The 22,416-nt window shown below is 49.5% G+C and overlaps 1 protein-coding gene across 1 annotated transcript in view; it reads right to left on the minus strand.

Annotated features, from left to right (window-relative positions):
• TRAPPC9 (trafficking protein particle complex 9) overlaps positions 1–19,908 on the minus strand; it is a 714,313-nt gene extending 694,405 nt beyond the window's left edge. Inside the window, exons 1-2 of the mRNA XM_025393926.1 lie at positions 19,792–19,908; positions 12,038–12,631 (exon numbers count right to left, since the gene is read on the minus strand). Coding sequence (XP_025249711.1) covers positions 12,038–12,621 — 584 coding nt within the window. The 5' untranslated portion in view covers positions 12,622–12,631; positions 19,792–19,908. The remainder of the gene's footprint in view (positions 1–12,037; positions 12,632–19,791) is intronic.
• Between the last annotated feature and the right edge of the window lie 2,508 nt (positions 19,909–22,416).

A 22,416-nucleotide genomic window follows, 5' to 3' on the forward strand; every position in this document is an offset into this window, starting at 1 on the left:
TACTACTGCATATTAGTTTAATACATTTTAAATTAGACTTAAAAGCAACAACAAAACTTTACTCTTAACCAATCAGAAAAAGCTTTGCTTTAGAACATCCTAAAGAAGTAAATTAGGCCAGGCATGGTGGCTCACACCTGTAATACCACTTTGGGAGGCCAAGGCAGGAGGATCACTTAAGGCTAGGACTTCGAGACAGCTGGACAACAGAGCAAGACCATGTCTCTACAAAGGTTCAGGTGATCCTCCCACCTCAGCCTCCCCAGTAACTGGGACTACAGGTGCACAACCCCTTGCTCAGCTAATATTTATATTTTTCGTAGAGACAGGGTCTCGCCATGTTGCCCAGGTTGGTCTGGAACTCCTGGGCCCAAGCAATCCACCTGCCTTGGCTCCCAAAGTGCTATATTTATAGGCGTCAGCCACTGTGCCCAGCCTACAAAAAAATTTTTTTAATTAGCTGGGTATGGTGGCTCCCACCTGTAGTCCCAGCTACTCAGGAGGTAGAGGCAGGAAGATCATTTGAGACCTGGAATTCGAGACTGCAGTGAGCCATGATTTTGCCACTGCTCTCTAATCTGGGCAACAGACCAAGATCCTGTCTCTTAAGAATAAGAAAGGAGTACATTATCACATCTTCACATGAACTTCACAAAAGTGTACACCTGCTGTAGCAGAATATAACCCACAAAATTTCAAAAATATTTTTCTAGTAGCATCTTCTAAATTAAATAAATAACTTGTTTTTAAAAGTGCAAACATTATGATAAACAATTTGTTTCGAAGACAGGACTTCTACAAAAAGAAGTCATATAAATACTCTTATAGTTTTTCATATGAAAGTCATGATACAATAAAACCATACAAATATTTTAAATTGTATAAAAACAAAATGAGCCAGGTATGGCTCATGCCTGTAATCCCAGGTGGTGGCTCATGCCTGTATTCCCAGGGACTCGAGAGACTGCCATGGGAGGATCCCTGGAGGTCAGGAGTCAAAGACCAGCCTAAGCAACACAGGAAGACCCTGTCTATATAAGAATTTTAAAAATTAGCCAGGCCTGCAGTCCCAGCTACTCAGGAGGCTGAGGCAGGAGGATCCCTTGAGCCCACGAGTTTGGAGCTGCAGTGAGCTACGATTGCGCCACTGTGCTCCAGCCGGGTGACAGAGCAAGACTCTGTTTCAAAAAAAAAAAAAGGGGGGCCAGGAGCAATGGTTCACGCCTGTAATCCCAGCACTTTGGGAGGCCGAGGTGTGTGGATCACCTGAGGTCGGGAGTTCGAGACCAACAGGGAGAAACCCCCCCCTACTAAAAATACAAAACTAGCTGGGCGTGGTGGAGCATGCCTGTAATCCCAGCTACTCAGGAGGCTGAGGCAGGAGAATCACTTGAACCCGGGAGGCAGCGGTTGTGGTGAACCAAGATCGCACCATTGCACTCCGGCCTGGGCAACAAGAGCAAAACTCCACCTCAAAAAAAAAAAGAAACTGGAATTAAGAATTGACAGAAAAATCAATAAGAATCGGATAATCCCCTAATCCATACTGCTCTAAAAGCAAGAATTATGTGTACCTATATAACAAACCTGCACATTCTGCACATGTATCCCAGAACTTAAAGTATAATTTTTTTAAAAAGTAAAAGAAAATTTTTTTTAATTTAAAAAAAGCAATAATTAAATTATAGGCAAAAACCTGACAGTCTCGGCTGAAAAAGGGAGATGCATCCTTTCTGGAAGCTGCAAAAAACACCTATTACATAGCTTCAAACACTGTAGCAGAAGGCACCCAAACTGTACTTCCTCTCTGCGCTTAACACTAATTAAATTTAATCAGAGATATCGGCTGTATTATTTTCATGACTCTTAATCAGATTAAAGAAGAGAATGGGCCGGGCACGGTGGCTCACGCCTGTAATCCCAGCACTTTGGGAGGCCGAGGCGGGCGGATCATGAGGTCAGAGATCGAGACCATCCTGGCTAAGACCATCCTGGCTAAGATCATCCTGGCTAACATGGTGAAACCCCGTCTCTACTAAACATACAAAAAATTAGCTGGGCGTGGTGGTGGGCACCTGTAGTCCCAGCTACTCGGGAGGCTGAGGCAGGAGAATGGTGTGAACCCGGGAGGTGGAGCTTGTAGTGAGCTGAGATTGCGCCACTGCACTCCAGCCTGGGCGACAGAGTGAGACTCTGTCTCCAAAAAAAAAAAAAGAAGAAAATGCTTAATATGTTTGTGATTTTGGTACTATTTATATGGCTTATGGAAAACAAGAGCTTGGTATTCTAGTCCAAAAAACAATTTATCTGTAAAGAAATTCCTATATTCAAATCCAAAGAAAAGGTAAAGCTGCTCAACAACAACAGTTTTCCATTAAAATCCAAGGGAACCTGGATAAAGAGAATGTCTTTTGCAAGGTCGGGGATGGTATTACATAGTTTAAGAAGTCCTTGGGCCTGGTGAGGCGGCTCACGCCTGTAATCCCAGCACTATGGGAGGCCGAGGCAGGCAGATTACGAAGTCAAGAGATCGAGGCCATCGTGGCCAACATGGTGAAACTCTGTCTCTACCAAAAATACAAGAATTAGCTGGGCATGGTGGGGTGCACCTGTAGTTCCAGCTACTCGGGAGGCTGAGGCAGGAGAATCACTTGAACCCGGGAGGCAGAGCTTGTAGTGAGCTGAGATGGCACCACTGCACTCTGGCCTGGCAATGGAGCGAGACTCCATCTCAAAAAAAAAAAAAAGGGCCAGGAGCAGTGACTCATGCCTGTAATCCCAGCACTTTGGAAGGCCAAGGCAGGCTGATCACGAAGTCAGGAGATCGAGACCATTCCGGCTAACATGGTGAAACCACGTCTCTACTAAAAAATACAAAAAATTAGCCGGGCGTAGTGGCGAGCGTCTGTAGTCCCAGCTAATCGGGAGGCTGAGGCAGGAGAATGGCGTGAACCCAGGAGGCAGAGCTTGCAGTGAGCCAAGAGCACACCACTGCACTCCAGCCTGGGCAACAGAGCGAGATTCTGTCTCAAAAAAAAAAGTCTTTGTATACTTAAATAATGGTTACAGCCCACAATTTTGCACTACAATATTTTCGGGTGGGGAGCCTTTTGACTACATGCCTGATGTAAATACAATATGAATACTAAAAGGTGCTCACATGGTAGAGTTAAAGCGGCAAAGCAGACAACCTTAAGATGCAAGAGCAGCCAGGCGCAGTGGCTCACGTCTGAAATCTCATCAGTTTGGGAAGCCGAGGCAGGCGGATCACCTGAGGTCAGGAGTTCAAGAGCAACCTGGCCAACATGGTGAAATCCCATCTCTACTAAAAATACAAAATGAGCCAGGCGTGGTGGCACACTCCTGTAATCCCAGCTACTCAGAAGGCTGAGGCAGGAGAATTGCTTGAATCTGGGAGGTGGAGGTTGCAGTGAGCCGAGATCGCGCCACTGCACTCCAGACTGGGCAATAAGAATGAGACTCCGTATTAAAAAAAAAAAAAATTAACTGAGTGCCGTGGCACACACCTGTAATCCCAGCTACTCAGAGGCTGGACACACAAGAATGGCTTCAGCCTCAAAGGCGGAGGTTGCAGTGAACCAAGACTGCACCACTGCACTCCAGCCTGGGCAACAGAGACAGACTCCATCTCAAAAAATTAAAAAATAAAAAAATAAAAAATGCAAGAGAGCTCTGAACAGAAAGTAAAAAAAGAAAAGAAAAGAAAAAAAGAAAAAAAAAGAAATGCAACATTTTATACTCAGTTTCAGATGCTTTATGGATCATTAACTGATACTGTACCTTGCCTAATGAAAAACTGAAAACAAATTGTTAGTGTTGATTTCTTCCATCTGAATTTTTTTATGTTAAAGTTTGAATATTAAAACATCACTCCATAAAGAAAGAGCAAGAAGCCAGCCATGGTGGTTCATACCTGTAATTCCTGCATGGATTACACAGCATGCCTGTAATCCCAGGCAGATTGCTTGAGCTCAGGAATTCGAGACCAGCCTGAGCAACATGGTGAAACCCCGTCTTTACAAAAACATACAAAAAATTTAACCAGGTGTGGTGGTGCATGCCTGTAGTCCCAGCTACTCGGGAGGCTGAGGCGGGAGGATCACTTGAGCCCAGGAGGCAGAGGTTGCAGTGAGCCAAGATCATGCCACTGCACTCCAGCCTGGGCAACAAGCCAGACCCCATCTCAAAAACAAAAAAGAGAGAGAACTGAGAAGTTCTCATTAAAAGTTCAGAAGTGTCTACGTTTTATTTTGCATATGTGCATTATTTGCAACCATGTCAATGTAAAAGCAAAATGAAAAACCTATCTCAGCCGGGCGCGGTGGCTCAAGCCTGTAATCCCAGCACTTTGGGAGGCCGAGACGGGCGGATCACGAGGTCAGGAGATCGAGACCATCCTGGCCAACACGGTGAAACCCCGTCTCTACTAAAAAATACAAAATAAAACTAGCCGGGCGAGGTGGCGGGCGCCTGTAGTCCCAGCTACTCGGGAGCCTGAGGCAGGAGAATGGCGGGAACCCGGGAGGCGGAGCTTGCAGTGAGCTGAGATCCGGCCACAGCACTCCAGCCTGGGCGACAGAGCGAGACTCCGTCTCAAAAAAAATAAAAAGAAAAAGAAAAAGAAAAAGAAAAGAAAAACCTATCTCCTGGGATGTACAACACTTTGATGCTACCTAACTATCAAGGAAGTCAGAGCTCTGTGAAATAAATCTGCAGCACTTAAGCAAGAGAAGTTCTTTTGACAATTTTTCTGAAAGGCTCTGAAACTGATGTACTTTAGTCTTCCAAGTGTAAGAGGAAGGTAACATAATTAGGAGAGAGAACATGCATTTATTTAAAGTCTGAAGGACCTGAGTTTGAATCCTGCTGTTTCATTACTAGCTGGGTGATGCTGGACTCATTATTTAACCCCTCTGAGAATGCTTCCTCTCAGCAAATTGGGCCTGTTACCATCTGCTTCAGTTGGCATCAGTGCAACATAAATGAAATAGGTAGGCGGGTGGCTAACTGGTGTCTGACGTATAGTCACATTTGTTTCCCCTCTTCTCCCCTTTTAAACTTGTATTACTCCCATAGTCAGGTTTAAGCCTCTGATGATAGGCTGTCTTATTTGTCCTTGTATCCACTCAGCATAGTGCCTTACACTTAGAAGTGTCAAAGAACTGCCTCCAGCCAGGCGCAGTGGCTCACTCCTATAATCCTAGCACTTTGGGAGGCCAAGGCAGGTGGACAGCTCAGAAGTTCAAGACCAGCCTGGGCAACATGGTGAAACCCCGTCTCTACTAAACAAAATATAAAAATTAGCCGGGCAAGGTGGCACACACCTGTAGTCCTAGCTACTCGGGAGGGAGGCAGGAGAACTGCTTGAATCTGGGAGGCAGAGGTTGCAGTGAGCTGAGAACGTGCCACTGCCCTGGAGCCTGGGCAACAGAGTGAGACTCTGTCTAAAAAAAAAAAAAAAAAAAAAGAACTGCTTCCTCGATAATAACTAGCAATGTTCATAAGAGGGTTTTGTTTTTTGTTTTTTATCTTTTATTAAAAAGAGCTATTCCAGAACTATCCAACAGTCCCTCCCCCAACTCCCCAGCGCCTCTCTCCTCAAGGTGCCCTTCCTGATCTGCCCTTCTGGGTCCACGGGAAAGACAGTCTGTTCCGCTGGGACTTCATCCTGCTGCCAGGACAGAGGAGGCAAAGGGCAAATCTGGCCACATCATTCCCTTCGGATTTCTTTGGTAGCAGCCCCACTCCCAGCACCTTTAGAAGAAGTGGCAGCTGCACCTAAAACCCCAAACTCCGTGGAATAACATCGAAAACCCCAGCCAGGAGCGGTGGCTCACGCCTATAATCTCAACACTTTGGGAGGCTGAAGCAGGAGGATCACCTGAGGTCAGGCATTCAAGACCAGCCTAGCCAACATGGGGAGACCCCCATCTCTACTAAAAATACACAATTAGTGGGGCGTGGTTGCAGATGCCTGTAATCCTAGCTACTCAGGAGGCAAGACTGGAGAATCACTGGAACCAGGGAGGCGGAGGTTGCAGTGAGCTGAGATGCTACCACTGCATTCCAGCCTGGGCAACAAGAGTGAAACTTCAATCTCAGGGGAAAAAAAAAGAATCTGGGCTGTCCTCCAGTCTCCTGGTCATGGCAAGCACCCAGGGGTCAGCCCAGGGCCTTCCTCCTGCCTCCATCTGCATTCTCCCTCGCTCTCACTCAGCTCATCCACATTCAGGATTTTCAACACAGGCTACATACGGCCAACAACCATGTGTCTCTCTAGTCCACCTCCTGCCCCTGAGCTCCAGACTCACATCCGATTGCCTCTTTAATGTCTCCGCTTGAATGCCCAATAGGCATCTCAAAAAACACTTCCCCCATGGCCTCCCAGTTTTCCCCATGGTAAGAAACAGCCCACCGGTGCCGTGCTGTTTGAGTCACACTCTCAAGACAGATTTCTCCCTTCTGTCCATCATCTTTTCCCCAACTCTGTCTCTCAAGTTTTATCATAGCTTGGTGCCCCAGCACCTAGCACAGCACACAGCAAGCTTCCCGTAAATGTGTGCTGAGTCACCTCGGGAGGGCACCTGCTAATCAGGGAGGTCTCTCCTGGCACAGGTCACTTAGGAAAGGCACTTGTCTCTCACACAGGAGGCGGAGAGAACAGCCCAGAACAAGGACTCAAGACTCTCCTGTGGTCTGAACTCTGAATGGCCTGCGGTCCAGGAGAGTACCTGGGTTGTGAACTCAGAGACTCGGCTGCCAGGAGAGCGGGGAGGAGGGAGCCCAGGCCAGGCTGTCCCCATCGATTCTGGGAGCCAGTGGCAGCAGGAAAGGCCCACAGCCTGGGATAAACCAGCCACCACCGGATCCCTGCCCTGCATTTTCCAAGCTGGACAGCTACGACTGCCTGTACTTAATACATTCATGTCTCTTCTGTTCCGCCACCCTAGAATGTGATGAAATCTTTCAGAAAGCCCAGCCTGTCTCAACTGGGACAAAGCAACCGAAGAATGGAAGTGTTGGTACTTGGACTAGAGCACTAAGGAAGAAACAAGGCCCCTGGGCAGTGAGGTGGTGGCAGCAGGTCACAGAATGAGAGACTTTCCCTGAGAGGGATGAAACCACAGGGGACTAGGCCAGCCAAAGAGTGTCCCGCAGTGCTGCCCTTGGTGTTGGAGGCTCTAGATCAGTAATGCACACAAATGATGTGCCACCAGTGAGGGACATTAGCGTCAACAAATACAGACACAGGCTTGGCGCTGTGGCTCATGCCTATAATCCCAGCACTCTAAGAGGCCAAGGCAGACAGATCACTTGAGGTCAGGAGTTCGAGACCACCCTGGCCAACATGGTGAAACCTGTCTCTACTAAAAATACAAAAATTAGCCTGGAGTGGTGGCACATGCCTGTAATCCCAGCTACTTGAGAGGTTGAAGCAGGAGAATCACTTCAACCCAGAAGGCAGAGTTTGCAGTGAGCCAAGATCGTGCCACTGCACTCCAGCCTGGGTGAGAGAGTAAGACTCTGTCTCAAAAAAAAAAAAAAGAAAGAAAGGCAGACACAGCTGTGTCTTACCTACATGAGGTTAAATGGAAAATCTTGGGCAGGTAAGAGCCTGTACAATAGCTACGGGTGAACTGCCTCTCTGGTTCTGAATGTTCATTGGCAGAAGCAAAAAGGAAACAGTGGTCACTTATACAGGGCCTTGTGTCTACAAGATCCAAGTGAACTAGAAGGCCATATTTCCCTGATACTTAAACAAATTGCCCTTGAGCCCTCATATGGGGCACAAAAGACGGGGGTGGGTTTTTTGTTTTTTATTTTGAGATGTAGTTTCGCTCTTGTCGCCCAGGCTAGAGTGCAATGGCATGAGCTTGTCTCACTGCAACTTCTGCCTCCCGGATTCAAGTAATTCTCCTGCCTCAGCCTCTCAAGTAAGCTGGGACTACAGACACATGCCACCACACGCGGCTAATTTTTTTATTTTTGGTAGAGACAGGGTTTCACCATGTTGGCCAGGCTGGTCTCGAACTCCTGACCTCAGGTGATCCACCCGCCTCGGCCTTCCAAAGTGCTGGGATTACAGGTGTGAGCCACCGCGCCCAGCCTGGTGGGTTTTAGAATGGCCTATGTCTCCTTTATGGTGGAAAGTCGCTGAGGCGAAGGAAACGGGAAATGGCATGCTCAAGGCAGAAGCAAAAGAAAAGACGGGCAGCCGCGCCCTCCCGCAGCTCCCCTGGCCACTAGCACACTCCAGCGCCAGCGCTCCTTGCCTTCATGCACGGCCCGCAGCCACAGCCGGGAATCACATGCCAGAAAACGTTGGCTCAGAAGCCCAGGATCAAGCAGTTAAGCTATCCCAGGAAAACCCCCTACAGCCGCCTAAATCAATGAGCAATTCACGTCCTCAAAACAAACACACAAAAGAATAAAGGCTCATGTGTCACTAAATGCTACAGACTGAACAAGATCCCCCACAGCAAGTATTTTAGCAAACACCAAACGCCAATGGGTTACGTGCTAAAAAAAACAAAGCTAAAATTAAAAAACATATTTTAAAAAAATGAAAAGACTCTCCAGTTAACATAAGATTTAGGCAGCAGTGTTTGTTTTTAAAGCAGTGAAGGCTATGAGAAGGCAGCGCAGAGGGAAATCTAGCTATTTTTAATGCAACGTGTTCCCGGCCTACCTTTTCACACCCAATAACACACTCACAGGGCAGTATGACAGAAAAAAAGAAAAAGAAAAGAAAGAGGAACAAGCAAAAATTAGAAACATATAAGAACAGAAATAATTTTGATAGCTACAACACTACACGGACAAGAACGGGCCATGGGTTTTTGTGAGGGGCACATGTGAGCTTGTAAGTAAACTACACCTGCACCTCACGTCCCAGGAAGTCCAGGACCTGAAGGGAGAATGATCTGTCAGGGGGCCTATCAGGATGGTCAGTGTGTCAAACCATAACTGGACTTACAGCTGGACATTTCCTGTTGAGCTACCAAATACTATCCCATTCCGGGTTGGACACTTTCTCACTCCTACCAAGAGTTGCAGGGGAGAGCAAGGCTCTGCTCCTGCACCAAATTATTCCTTCAAAAATTAGAGAATCGGCCAGGCACTGTGGCTCACGCCTGTAATCCCAGCACTTTGGGAGGCTGAGGAAGGTGGATCACTTGAGGTCAGGAGTTCGAGACCAGCCTGGCCAACATGGTGAAACCCTGTCTCTACTAAAAATACAAAAATTAGCCAAGTGTGGTGGCACACACCTGTAATCCCAGCTACTCAGGAGGCTGAGGCATGAAGAATCGTTTGAGCCCAGGAGGGAGAGGTTGCAGTGAGCCGAGACGGCACCACTGCACTCCAGCCTGAGTGACAGAGCAAGACGACATCTCCAAAAAAAAAAAAATTGGAGAACCATGGAGAAACAAAAGCAACAACAGGTTACCCATTATGAGAGGAGGATGTATTTTATTTGAGTTCACTGGTGTCATGATCTCACTGAACTTCAAATGCTAACTGACGTCTAATTGCGGTTGTCCCACTACAGTGAGCAAGCAGCTGTATTTGCCGCTGTATTTTCAGTGCCTGGAGCCATGCCTGGCATATGAAGGCTCTGAACAAACACTTGTCAGTCATTATCCACTATGTATGACGCACTGCGTAGCAGCACACTCCCGTTCCTCCTGCGGGGTTGTGAGCACAGATTTCAAAAGGCAAAAAAGACCTGGCATTCAAAGGTGGATCTGCAACCTCACAGCCAAGAAGTGGGTGACTGAAAAATGTCACTGGTGCTCATGTGGCAAAGGAGGAAGGCATGAGTCAAGGGGTCAAAGCAGGGTTCCTGACCCATGCTGCCTGTGAGCTTCAACCCTTCACCCCCTCTCTGTAAAGCAGGGGCAGGCCACTCCCTGCCGACCTCGCAGGTGGCCGCCAAGCTGTGCATAGCATAGAGCAACACCTTATCAGGGATGACTCCCGCAGGTGCCTGCTGGCTGGACAGCAGTGTGCGCTCTTCAAGAGGCACAGGAGGCGCAGCAGAAGGCAACGAGGTGAGGTAGAAAGGTCCTGGGCCTCAGAGACAGATCTGGTGCTTATATCAGCTCTGCTACTCGGTGGCTGCCCAGGTCTCTAAACCTTGCTGCCTCAGCCCCACATCAGCCAGCACAGCAACCTGGCGTAGATCACAGGGCTGCCGTGAGGATTAAATACAGAGCAGGTCTATGGCATGCCTTTCCCTTTCCTGAAGCCAAATATGCACATTTGGGTGAAGAAATGAAAATTCCTTCCTTCCAGACCCTGCAAAGCACCACAGTCAGGTATGACTGAGGCTATTCTATGCTTCCAACTCTGAGGGCTGGACTTAGACTACTGTGTCTCAATTCTGTGATCATTTCTCCTCATACTTACCAACAACCAGAAAGACACCGTTTGACCTTACATAAATTTTAGAAACATGCTGAGCACCTACTTTGCAGCAGGCACTGTGGTGGCATGCACATGACATCACTGAATCCTCACCTGTGGCTCATCAGCCAATCCTACACAGGAGGAGGGAGAGCCCTGTCCAAGCCAGGAGGCCAGTGACTGACACAGTGACACATCACTTTCCCTGGCAAATGGGGACGCCCTCTTGGCAAACAGTTGCTGCCTAGGCTTGCATCTCATCCAGCTCTGCAGAACAGCCACCATGGCAAGACAGAGCAGCGAGCAGAGAGTGGAAGGAAGTGGCAAGGAAGAGCTCATCTGAAATTCTGATTTGAAATAAAGTTTTAGACTTAATAACAGGCAAGATGGGAAGCCGACCTTTTCCTGCTCTATCCAACACTCCTCGTACACGGAGAGAATAGACATACTTCCATTTGTATAAGGTAGCTGTTTAGGAGCTCCCAGGTGCCATTTCTGGCATCCGATACCTGTGCTTGGCTGCTCTGTGAGGAATTTGACACTATGGCCATCAGGAGAGAAAAAGTAGCCACATACGCAGGGTGCACAGCCTGGCAATCAGGAGACATGGGCTCTACTTCTAGCTCAGCTAGGACCTAGCCCTTACCTCTCCAGATTCACCCTCTCATCTATGAACCAAAGGGACGAGACCGAGTAAGTGTTCAAACTGTGCTCTAGCACAGTGCTGTCCAACAGAAATAAAACGCAAGCCACGTAAGTAAATTTCAGTTTCTAGTTGCCACATTTTTAAAAGTAAAAATGAAACAGTTGATACTGATTTTTAAAATACAGTTTATTTAACCTAAGATAGGTAAAATACTATCATTTCAACATGTAATCTACATAAAACATATTAGCAAGAAAGTTGGCCAGGCACGGAGGTTCACACCTGTAATCCCAGCACTTTGGGAGGCCAAGGCAGGCGGATCACTTGCGGCCAGGAGTTCAAGACCAGCCTGGCCAATGTGGCAAGATCCTATCTTTATTAAATATACAAAACTTAGCCAGGCATGGTGGCACATGCTCGTAGTCCCAGCTACTTGGGAGGCTGAGGCATGAGAATCACTTGAACCCGGGAGGTGGAGGTTGCACTGAGCCGAGGTCGTGCCACTGCACTCCAGCCTGAGAGACAGGCTATCTCAAAAAAAAAAAAAAAAATTAGCAAGAAAGTTTATTTTTGCAGAAGTAAGTCTCAAAATCTGGCATGGGTTTTCTTCACAGCCCATCTCAACTCAAACTAGCCTCGTGTCTAGTGCTCAAAAGCCACAACTGGCTGTATCGGACGGAGCTCCAGGAGTCCCACAAGGGGAGCCCCACTAAAAAAAAGGGGAGTGTACATGACAACTCTAAAAGACTCCCCCAAACCAAAGGCTGTCTCTGTCTTTAAAAGTCACTGGTTTTTGTTTGGTTGGTTTTTTAGCAGCACTCAAACAGATTCTGACAGGAAGTCATTAGTTTTAAAAACCAATGGACACCACCTTTCTACTCCTTGCTGCAATAAAATTCTGCCATGTGCTTTCCCTTTCTGATGTAGGGAAGCCAAGGGGCCTGGATCTCTAGGTAAACTTACCTGCTGTCTGTGTCCAGTCCTACAAAATCCTTTTTCTCAAACGGGACACAGAGAAGGGGGATCTTATCCCCAGACTTGTCTGTGGCTCTGTCCAGACGCTTGGACTCCAGCACAATGAACAGTGACTCGATGAAGTCCTCGATTCTCTTCTCCACTGTCTGGCAGTCCTCGTAGTTGGGGTAGAAGGCCACGTCGGTGCGCGGCTGCTCCACGATCTCCCCCTGCAGCCCGAAGACAAACAGCCGGGAGTCATACAGCGTGGAGCCGTAGATCTCCTTCTGCACGTGGAACTTCTCGAAGGTCTGCGGCCAGTCCTTGGCCGAGAAGCAGTCGGTGATGGTGATGAGGCCCACGACTTTGCGATGGGTCTGGAAGTCTCCCCACTCGTTGTTCTCGGGTGGATAGTGGTGCCTGTAGCGGATGTAGAGGACTCGCTGGGAGTCCCGCACGCTGATCTGACTCACAGAGCAAATCCTCTTATAGATCCTGAAGAAGTTCTCCTCGGAGACGATGCCCACAGGCTGGACCACCACGAGCAGTGTCTGGTGGTCCTCAGCACACTGCATGTAGTCAGGGACGCTCATTTTGAAGTCCCTGTTCAGAGAGAAGAAATGAGGCTGTGAGACACAGAGTCCTGAGAGCTGACAGCCCACTCTGGGAGGCAGTGACTCTGACCTTCACTAGCCAGAGGCAGGGGAAGCCCCAAGGAAAGCCATAGCATCAACAGGTCTTAGGGCTCTACACGTGGCTGTCACAGCTCTGATCATAATGCTGTAACTGTTGACCTTCAGTCCCTCGGCCTCAGCTTGGAGCTTCTGCAGAAATGGGGCTGTTTCTTGTCTTTCTATTCCCACCACCTAACCAGGAGTAGTAAGAGTCAGTGCTCAAAAATATCTGTTGAGTGAATGAATAAACACGCGTGTAATTGCTCCCCCATCCCCTCAATAGGATATTAAGAAAAATCCACCATGCAGTCAGATCTGGATTTGAAATCTGGGCTCCCTGGAACTCCTCAGCTACAAAATAGTGGTGATAATAGAACTTGTCTTGGCCAGGCACGGTGGCTCACGCCTGTAATCCTAATACTTTGGGAGGCCGAGGCTGGCGGATCACTTGAGATCAGGAATTCGAGACCAGCCTGGCTAATATGGTGAAACCCCACCTGTATTAAAAATACAAAAATTAGCTGGGCGTGGTGGCACGTGCCTGTAACCCCAGCTACCCGGGAGGCTGAGGCAGGAAAATTGCTGGAACCCGAGAGGTGGAAGCTGCAGTGGGCCGAGATCGCGCCACTGCACTCCAGCCTGGATGACAGAGTGAGACTCCATCTCAAAAAAAAAAAAAAAGAGGTGGGGCACGGTGACTCACGGCTGTAATCCCAGCACTCTGGGAGGCTGAAGCGGGCGGATCACGAGGTCAGGAGAGATCGAGACCATCCTGGCTAACATGGTGAAACCCCATCTCTAATAAAAATACAAAAAATTAGCTGGGTGTGGTGGCGGGTGCCTGTAGTCCCAGCTACTTGGGAGGCTGAGGAAAGAGAATGACATGAACCCGGGAGGCAGAGCTTGCAGTGAGCCGAGATCCCGCCACTGCGCTCCAGCCTGGGCAACAGAGCTAGACTCCATCTCAAAAAAAAAAAAAAAGAATTAAAAGAAAAAGAACTTACCTTATAAAACTATATTTAGATTGAGGAGGTTGCGAATGTAAAGGGCCTAGCATTGTGCCTAACATAAAAGGAGAGATTACACAAATATATCACCACTCCTTTATAAACGGGAGAGTTGCCATAACCTCTCTGAGCCAATTTTGTCGGATATAAAAAGAAAACGTTATTACCTGATTCCCCAGAGCTGGGGAAAAATTAAATTAGATGACCCACATGAAAGAATCTGGCTCATAGGAGATCCTCAATACATGTTTGTTGAAGGAATGAGTGAACAAACAAGCAAATGGACAATCGAATGAATGCCGGCCGCAGCCCACTGACAGTCAGGATGGAAACCCCACTGCCTGGAAGTCAGGGCTGATATTCAACTCCCAGCTCTACACGCACGACCTGGGTGACCTGGAGCAAGCCTGTGCACCTCCCTGAACCCCAGTTCCATCGTGAATAAAAATGAGGATAGTAACACATACCTCAAGATGTCAGCGAGTCAACATTCTGGTTGTGATAACGTACTGTGGTTTTGTAAGATGGCACCACGGGGGGAAATTGGGCAAAAGGTATATAGGATCTCTCGGTATTATTTCTGACAAATGCACATGGAGCTACAACTACTATAGTCTCAAATAAAAGGTCTAATTTTTGTAAAGGTGAGGGGGATTAAATGAGCTCTCTGTATCAAATAAGATGTCTTGATACACACCTCAACTGTCCCCATCAGCGGGCTCACACTTCCTCAGGGGATTTGGCCATGGTCCCCATGGCCAGAGGCAGCTGTACCATGAGCTAATGGGGTTCAGCTTCAGGCCCCTTCCATGGCCCTCTAATTTTGCTTTTTTTTTTTGAGACGGAGTCTCACTCTGTCGCCCAGGCTAGAGTGCAGTGGCGTGATCTCGGCTCACTGCAAGCTCCACCTCCCGGGTTCATGCCATTCTCCTGCCTCAGCCTCCCAAGTAGCTGGGACTACAGGTGCCCGCCACCACGCCCGGCTAATTTTTTGTATTTTTAGTAGAGACAGCGTTTCACTGAGTTACCCAGGATGGTCTCGATCTCTTGACCTTCTGATCCACCCACCTCAGCCTCCCAAAGTGCTGGGATTACAGGCGTGAGCCACTGTACCTAATTTTGCTTTTTTTTTTTTTTTTTTTTTTTGAGACGGAGTCTCGCTCTGTCGCCCAGGCTGGAGTGCAGTGGCGTGATCTCAGCTCACTGCAAGCTCCGCCTCTCGGGTTCCCGCCATTCTCCTGCCTCAGCCTCCTGAGTAGCTCGGACTACAGGCGCCCGCCACCGCGCCCGGCTAGGTGTTTTGTATTTTTTAGTAGAGACGGGGTTTCACCGTGTTAGCCAGGATGGTCTCGATCTCCTGATCTCGTGATCCGCCCGTCTCGGCCTCCCAAAGTGCTGGGATTACAGGCTGGAGCCACCGCGCCTGGCCTGCATTTTTAATTTTGTTTTCTTTTTCTTAAATAGGACACCCAAAACTGCATGACCTTCAGGTCGCCAAAGCCTGACTCCAGAGATTGTGGCAGTAACCGTCCCAGGTGAGACACTAAGATTAAAATGACATAGCCACAAGACCTCTGTGAAATTCTAATGGCAAGCCTCTCACCCTGCACTGAGAGGAGGACTGCGTGTTGGGGGCTATCCCATTCTGACTATGCAGATCCCACAATGGACTATACACCGCAACCCCACCACTGCAAACTTCAAAAATGCACATGGATAGGGGAGTATGGACAAAATTATATTTAAAGGAAAGGAAACCCTAGCCTCCCAACATGTCTTGTTTCTGCCCAGGATCTAAACGGTTCACAAGTATATTGTACGTGTATGACTCGGCCCAAGTCCCCGACTCCAGTGCTCACGCTCTCAAGGACGATGCCCCACTCTCTCCTGCCCTTTCCCCACAACGATTCCCTCAAGAGTCTTTTCTGCACACAAAAACCACCTGGAAAGAACCAAAATCACATCATCTTCCAACAAAGAGGCATAACACCCCTCGGAGGACATATCAAAATACTGAGCAGGGGAGACTGGAGAGGGCATGTTTCTCAAAAGTAGGCATGGGTTTAACAGAAGCTGAGAAACACTGAAGCCTTCATTCTACAGAGAAGGAGAGTGCGGCCCACCGCAGATGAAGAAAGGGCCGTATTTTAAAAGTATCATCTCGGCCAGACATGGTGGCTCACAGTTGTAATTTGGGAGGCCGAGGTGGGAGGATCACTTGAGGTCAGGAGTTCGAGACCAGCATGGTCAACATGGCAAAACCCAGTCTCTACTAAAAATACAAAAATTAGCCAGGAGTGGTGGCACACACCTGTAGTCCCAGCTACTCCGGAGGCTGAGGCAGGAGAATTGCTTGAACTCAGGAAGTGGAGGAGGCAGTAAGTCAAGATCACACCATTGCACTCCAGCCTGGGCAACAGAGTGAGACTCCATCTCAAAAAAATAAATAAATAAAAATAATTTAAAAATAAAAAGTATCGTCTCATCTAAAAAGCAGCATAATCGGCCGGGCGCGGTGGCACAAGCCTGTAATCCCAGCACTTTGGGAGGCCGAGACGGGCGGATCACAAGGTCAGGAGATCGAGACCATCCTGGCTAACACGGTGAAACCCCGTCTCTACTAAAAAATACAAAAAAACTAGCTGGGCGCGGTGGCGGGCGCCTGTAGTCACAGCTACTTGGGAGGCTGAGGCAGGAGAATGGCGTGAACCCGGGAGGCGGAGCTTGCAGTGAGCTGAGATCCGGCTACTGCACTCCAGCCTGGGCAACAGAGCGAGACTCCGTCTCAAAAAAAAAAAAAAGCAGCATAATCAGCCAGGTGCGGTGGCTCACACCTGTAATCCCAGCACTTTGGGAGGCCAAGGCAGGCAGATCACTTGAGGTCAGGAGTTGGAGACCAGCCTGACCAACATGGAAAAACCCTGTCTCTAATAAAAATAAAAAAAAATTAGCCAGGCGTGGGGGTGCACGCCTGTAATCCCAGCTACTCAGGAGGCTGAGGCAGCAGAATCGCTTGAACCCAGGAGGTGGGGGTTGCAGTGAGCTGAGATCGTGCCACTGCACTCCAGCCTGGGCGATAAAAGTGAGACTCCGTCTCAAAAAAAAAAAAAAAAAAAAAAAAACCTGACCTCATACCTGTGATCTCAGCACTTTGGGAGGCCAAGTCGAGTGGATTACCTGAGGACGTCAGGAGTTCGAGACCAGCCTGGCCAACATGGCAAAACCCTTTCTCTACTAAAAATACAAAAATTAGCCAGGCATGGTGACATACACCTGTAATTCCAGCTACTTGGGAGGCTGAGGCACAGGAATCGCTTGAACCCGGGGAGGAGGAGGTTACAGTGAACTGAGATCACACTACTGCACTTCCAGCCTGAGTGATAGAGTAAGACTCTTAACAAAAAAAAAAAAAAAGGCCCCAGCCACTGAGCCAGTTCTGGTATCTGAGACTAAGCTAATACAGGTATTAAAACAGCAAAAATATATATCTTCAACTTGGTAGTTCCTCCATAGAGCTACCATAAAACCAGCAATCCAAGAGATCTGAAAACATGTGTCCACACCAAAAACTTGTACAGGAATGTACACAGCAGCATTATTCCTCTTTTCTTGAGATGGAGTTTTGCTCTGTCACCCAGGCTGGAGTGCAGTGACAGGATTTCAGCTCACCTCAACCTCCACCTCCCAGGTTCAAGCCATTCTCATGCCTCAGCCTCCTGGGAAGCTGGGACTACAGGCGTGAGCCACCATGCTCGGCTAATTTTTGTATTTTTAGTGGAGATGGGGTTTCGCCATGTTGTCCAGGCTGGTCTCGAACTCATGACCTCAGGTGATCCACCGGCCTCAGCCTCCCAAAGTGCTGGGAATACAGGCACAGTATTATTCTTGTTTGTTTGTTTGTTTGTTTTCTCACTCTGTCGCCAGGCTGGAGTACAGTGGCGCGATCTCGGCTCACTGCAAACTCCGCCTCCCAGGTTCAAGGGATTCTACTGCTTCAGCCTCCCCAGTAGCTGAGACTACAGGCGCCCGCCACCACGCCTAGCTAATTTTTGTATTTTTAGTAGAGAGGGAGTTTCACCATGTTGGCCGATGGTCTCAATCTCTTGACCTCGTGATCCACCGCCTTGGCCTCCCAAAGTGCTGGCATTACAGGTGTGAGCCACCACGCCCAGCCAGGCACGCATTATTCTTCATAGCTAAGGAGTGAAAACAACACAAATGTCCATCAACTGCCTGATACACAAAATGTTAAATCCATACAATGGGATATTATTCAGCCACAAAAGGAACAAAGTGCTGATGTAAGCCACAATGTGAAAAACTTCTGAAAGCATTGTGCTGAGTGAAAGAAGCCAAATACAAAAGGTCACATGTTGTATGATTCCATTAATATTAAATGCCCTGAATATGCAAATCTATATATATCGAAAGTAAATTGGTGGCTGCCAGGGACTGTGGGAGGGGGAAATGAGGAGTGACTGCTAATGGGTATGGAGTTTCTTTCTGCGGTGATGAAAATGTTCTGGAATTACAATGGTTACACGAGTGTGAATATATTAAATATCACTGAATTGGCCGGGCTCGGTGGCTCACGCCTGTAATCCCAAAACTTTGGGAGGCCAAGGCGAGTGGACCACGAGGTCAGGAGTTCGCGATCAGCCTGGCCAACGTTGTGAAACCCCGTCTCTACTAAAAATACAAAAAAAAAATTAGCCGAGCATGGTGGCATGAGCCTGTAATCCCAGCTACTCGGGAGGCTGACGCAAGAGAATCGCTTGAACCCGGGAAGCAGAGGTTGCAGTGAGCCGAGATCGCACCATTGCACTCCAGCCCGGACGACAGTGCCAGACTCCGTCTCAAAAAAAAAAAAGACACTGAATTGTACACTTCAAAGCAGTGGATTTTATGGCAGGTAATCGAGGCTCAATGAAGCTGTTATTTTTGACACACTAGATTTCTGAAACATTCATTGTTTACATGTTTCCAGACAACTATTTTTCCCTCTACACTACTGGTCTTCCACACAATTTTTTAAAAAAACGAACAAACACACACAACAAAACCTAGCCAGATCTTTAGGACGGGAATGTTCCTGGGCCTCCAATATCATTCATCCGATGCTCTGTTTCATGTTAACAAATAAAGATGTCATAGGTAGCTATGACTACCTTAGAAACACTGGACAGTCACCAGTTTAAACTAGGGCCGTGGGGGATGGAAGGGATGTCACTCCCCCACACCTTCCAAATGGGCCTTGCTTCCAACGTTTTAATTCCTCTCTCTATAAAAACATTTGAAGACAGACAATGCATCCTAACACGGGAAAACTTTCGGTTAACAGACATTCACGTTGGGAAGGTCCGTAGGAGTGGAGGGGCGTGGGGTGGGCTGACAGGGAGAAGACCACAGGCCAGCAGACTGATTTCCTCTCCCCACGCTTCCCTGGGATAAGTTGGAGTTGACCGCGCGCTTATCCCACAGAGTACCGCCTGATGCCGCCCAGCTAGATCGGAGGCACTTTGAATCCACGAGACAGGAGGGAAAGGGCTAGATGAGAAGCCCGGGATCGCAGGGCGGGGAAAGCGCCGGGGGCGTGGGCTGTGCAGGTCCCCAGGCCCCAGCCGCGTGTCCCAGACCCCGCGGGCTCCAGGGGGCGTAGCCAGGCCCAGAGGCGGGGGGCTCCAGCGTCGCGGACGGCCCGGGAAGGGAAGTCAGGCGGAGACAGCTCGGAGGCGCAGAGGGGAAGGGGACCCCGCCGCGGGCTCGGGACAGCAGAGCCGGCCCGGGCAGCAGGTGTGGGCCGGGTCCCGGACAGGTGTCCGCCGGGTCTTCAGCGGGTGTGGACACGGCCTTGGACAGGTGTAAGCAGAGCGCCAACAGGAGCGAGGGCGCCTCGGGCAGGTGCAAGCTGAACCCCGGCCGGGCAGCGGACCCGGACAGGTGTGGTGGGCTCGGCCCGGACAGGTGAGAACCGGGCGAGCCCCTCCGCGGGACGCGCCGACTCCGCGGCCAGCCGCGCAGCCAGCCCTCCCCGCAGCCGGCCCGAATTGCCTGACCGGGAGCCCCCCCGCTTTGCACTTACACAGCCGGTGGCCCCGGGCCCGGAGCGGGAGCCCACGACCTGGCGGGCAGCGGGACCGAGCAGCCTCTGCGGCCACTTCCCCGGCTCGGGGCTGGCGCTTCCGACTAGCGGCCGAGCCGGCGCTGCTCCTGCGCCTGCGCGGAGGCCGGGCCCGGGCCCGGGCCCGTGATCCGTCCCGGGTTTTGCAAGAGATGCGAGGGAAGCCAGGGGGCAGGAGCGAGGGAGAAAGGAGGGAGGAGGAGCTAGGGAGAGAAGAGGGGACAGGGGGATGGAAGGGACAGGGGGAAGGAGGAGGAGGGGAGCGGGAGGAGGAGGGAGAGAAAAAGAAGGGGTGAAAGAAGAAGGGAGGTGGAGCGAGGGAGAGAAGGAGGGACAGGGAGGAAGGGGACAGAGGGAGGGAGGAGGAGGAGGAGGGGTGAAAGAAGGAGGAAGGGGCAGCGAGAGAGAATCGGGGACAGGGAGGGAGGGGACAGGGAGAGGGAGGAGGAGGAGAGAGGGAGGAGGAGGGAGAGAAAAAGGAGGGGAGAAAGAAGGAGGGAGGAGGAGGAGTAGGGAAGGAGGGAGATGGAGGGAGGAGGCAGAGAGGGACGGGCAGGAGAGCGGAGACTGGGAGGAAAGTTTCTGCACCTGGGGCGGCGCAGCTGGAAGGAGGCCTAGTCCTGTCTCCGCCGCTTAGCAGTCCCTCAGGGCGCGCAGCTCAAACTTCACTTCCTCTGTGAAGCTCCGGGGTGGAGGCCCCGCGGAAGCCCACTGTGGATACCCCTGGCACCCCACATGACCCCCACGGTCGTGACCCCCCTTTTCAGGTTGGGTGACCGTGGCGCGAGCGGCCTGGGAGCGCCTCTAGAATCGCAGGGTCCGGGAGGCGCGTGAGGTGCGAGCCCCAGCCTGGGTCGGCTGCCCCCTGTGTGGCGCGCGGTCTTGATCCCCAGCTGGCACCATGGCACTCCCGACTTTGAGGGCCCCAACAATCCATCCACATAAAAGGTTCCAAAGAGGCGACAGGGGCTAGGACAGCTGTCGTTAGTTCAGTGCCAAGGCGCCAAGCTTGCTAAGTGCGGGCAGAAGCCATTTAAGGATTTAAAACCCTCTGGGTTCCAAAACAATAAAATAAAGCTGGAGATGGGGGAGGCTTACAGACTTAAGATGCCCAGCACATGAATTAACAGTGGCATCCTCAGGGAAGATGGAAAACAGAGCCGTTCTCCGTTTTGTATGTTTAATATTCTGTTTGAATCTTTTAACATGTACATGTATTTCTTTTTCAATTAAAAAATCCTAGGCCGGGCGCGGTGGCTCAAGCCTGTAATCCCAGCACTTTGGGAGGCGGAGGCGGGTGGATCACTTGAGGTTAGAAGTTCGAAGCCAGCCTGGCCAACATGGTGAAACCCCATCTCTACTAAAAATACAAAATTAGCCAGACATGGTGGCGCGCGCCTCTAATCCCAGCTACTGGGCAGGCTGAAGCAGGAGAATCGCGTGAACCTGGGAAACAGAGGTTGCAGTCAGCCGAGATCACGCCATTGCTCCAGCCTGGGCAATAAGAGCAAAACTCTATCTCCAAAAAAAAAAAAAAAAACCAACTAAAAAGGGCCGGGAGTGGTGATTCACGCCTGTAATCTCAGCACTTTGGGAGGCCAAGGCGGCTGGATCACCTGAGGTCAGGAGTTCAAGACCAGTCCGGGCAACATGGTGAAACCCCGTCTCCATTAAAAATACAAAATTAGTTGGGCATGGTGGTAGGTGCCTGTAATCCCAGCTACTGGGGAGTCTGAGGCAGGAGAATCGCTTGAACCTGGGAAGCGGGGGCTGCAGTAAACTAAGATCGTGCCACTGCACTTCAGCCTGGGCGACAGAGAGACTCCGTTTCAAAAAAAAAAAATCTTAAAAGGAAAAGTAAAGAGGACAGGAGTGGTTCTCTCAGCACATACAGCAGCAAGGGAGAAATGGTCTGAACCAGCGCTTTTCCTTTCAGCCAGCAGGTACTTACCCACTCTGGGCTGTGTGACCAGGGCTGTTTTATTATTCACATGTTTTATAAAAGAAGATACTATCCCTCATCCCTGCTCAGGGCTAATGGAAAACCAATTGAGTTTTTATTGAATTATTTTCTACAGAGTCAGAATGAGTTATAAATCAAACACATCTTCAGGGTAACACAAATGGAGCTGATTTCCAGCATGCCAGAGAGCCAGGAAGTTTGCAGCGGAGTGCCCAGGGGCTGAGGAAGAGTGTCTCCCTGACAACACAAAAGCTGCCCAATGTGGCTGCCCATAGTGTTACGACTGCATGGAGGACGTGCAGTGGCTCACAGCTGTAATCCCAGTACGTTGGGAGGCCGAAGCAGATGGATCGCTTGAGCCCAGGAGTTTAAGGCCAGCCTGGGCAACACAGGGAAACTCTGTCTCTTGGAAAAAATACCTAAATTAGCTGGGCAGGATGGCACAAACCTGTAGTCATAGATACTCAGGAGACTGAGGCAAGAGGATCGCTTAAGTCCTGCCAGGTCGAGGCTGCAGTAAGCTATGATCACTCCAGCCTGGGAGAGACAGCAACACCCTGTCTCAAAAAAAAAGTTTAAAAAAAAAAATTTTTTTTTTTTTTTTTTTTTTTTTTTTTTTTTTG

This window comes from Theropithecus gelada, chromosome 8, assembly GCF_003255815.1.
Source record: "Theropithecus gelada isolate Dixy chromosome 8, Tgel_1.0, whole genome shotgun sequence".
Classification (NCBI taxonomy): domain Eukaryota; kingdom Metazoa; phylum Chordata; class Mammalia; order Primates; family Cercopithecidae; genus Theropithecus; species Theropithecus gelada.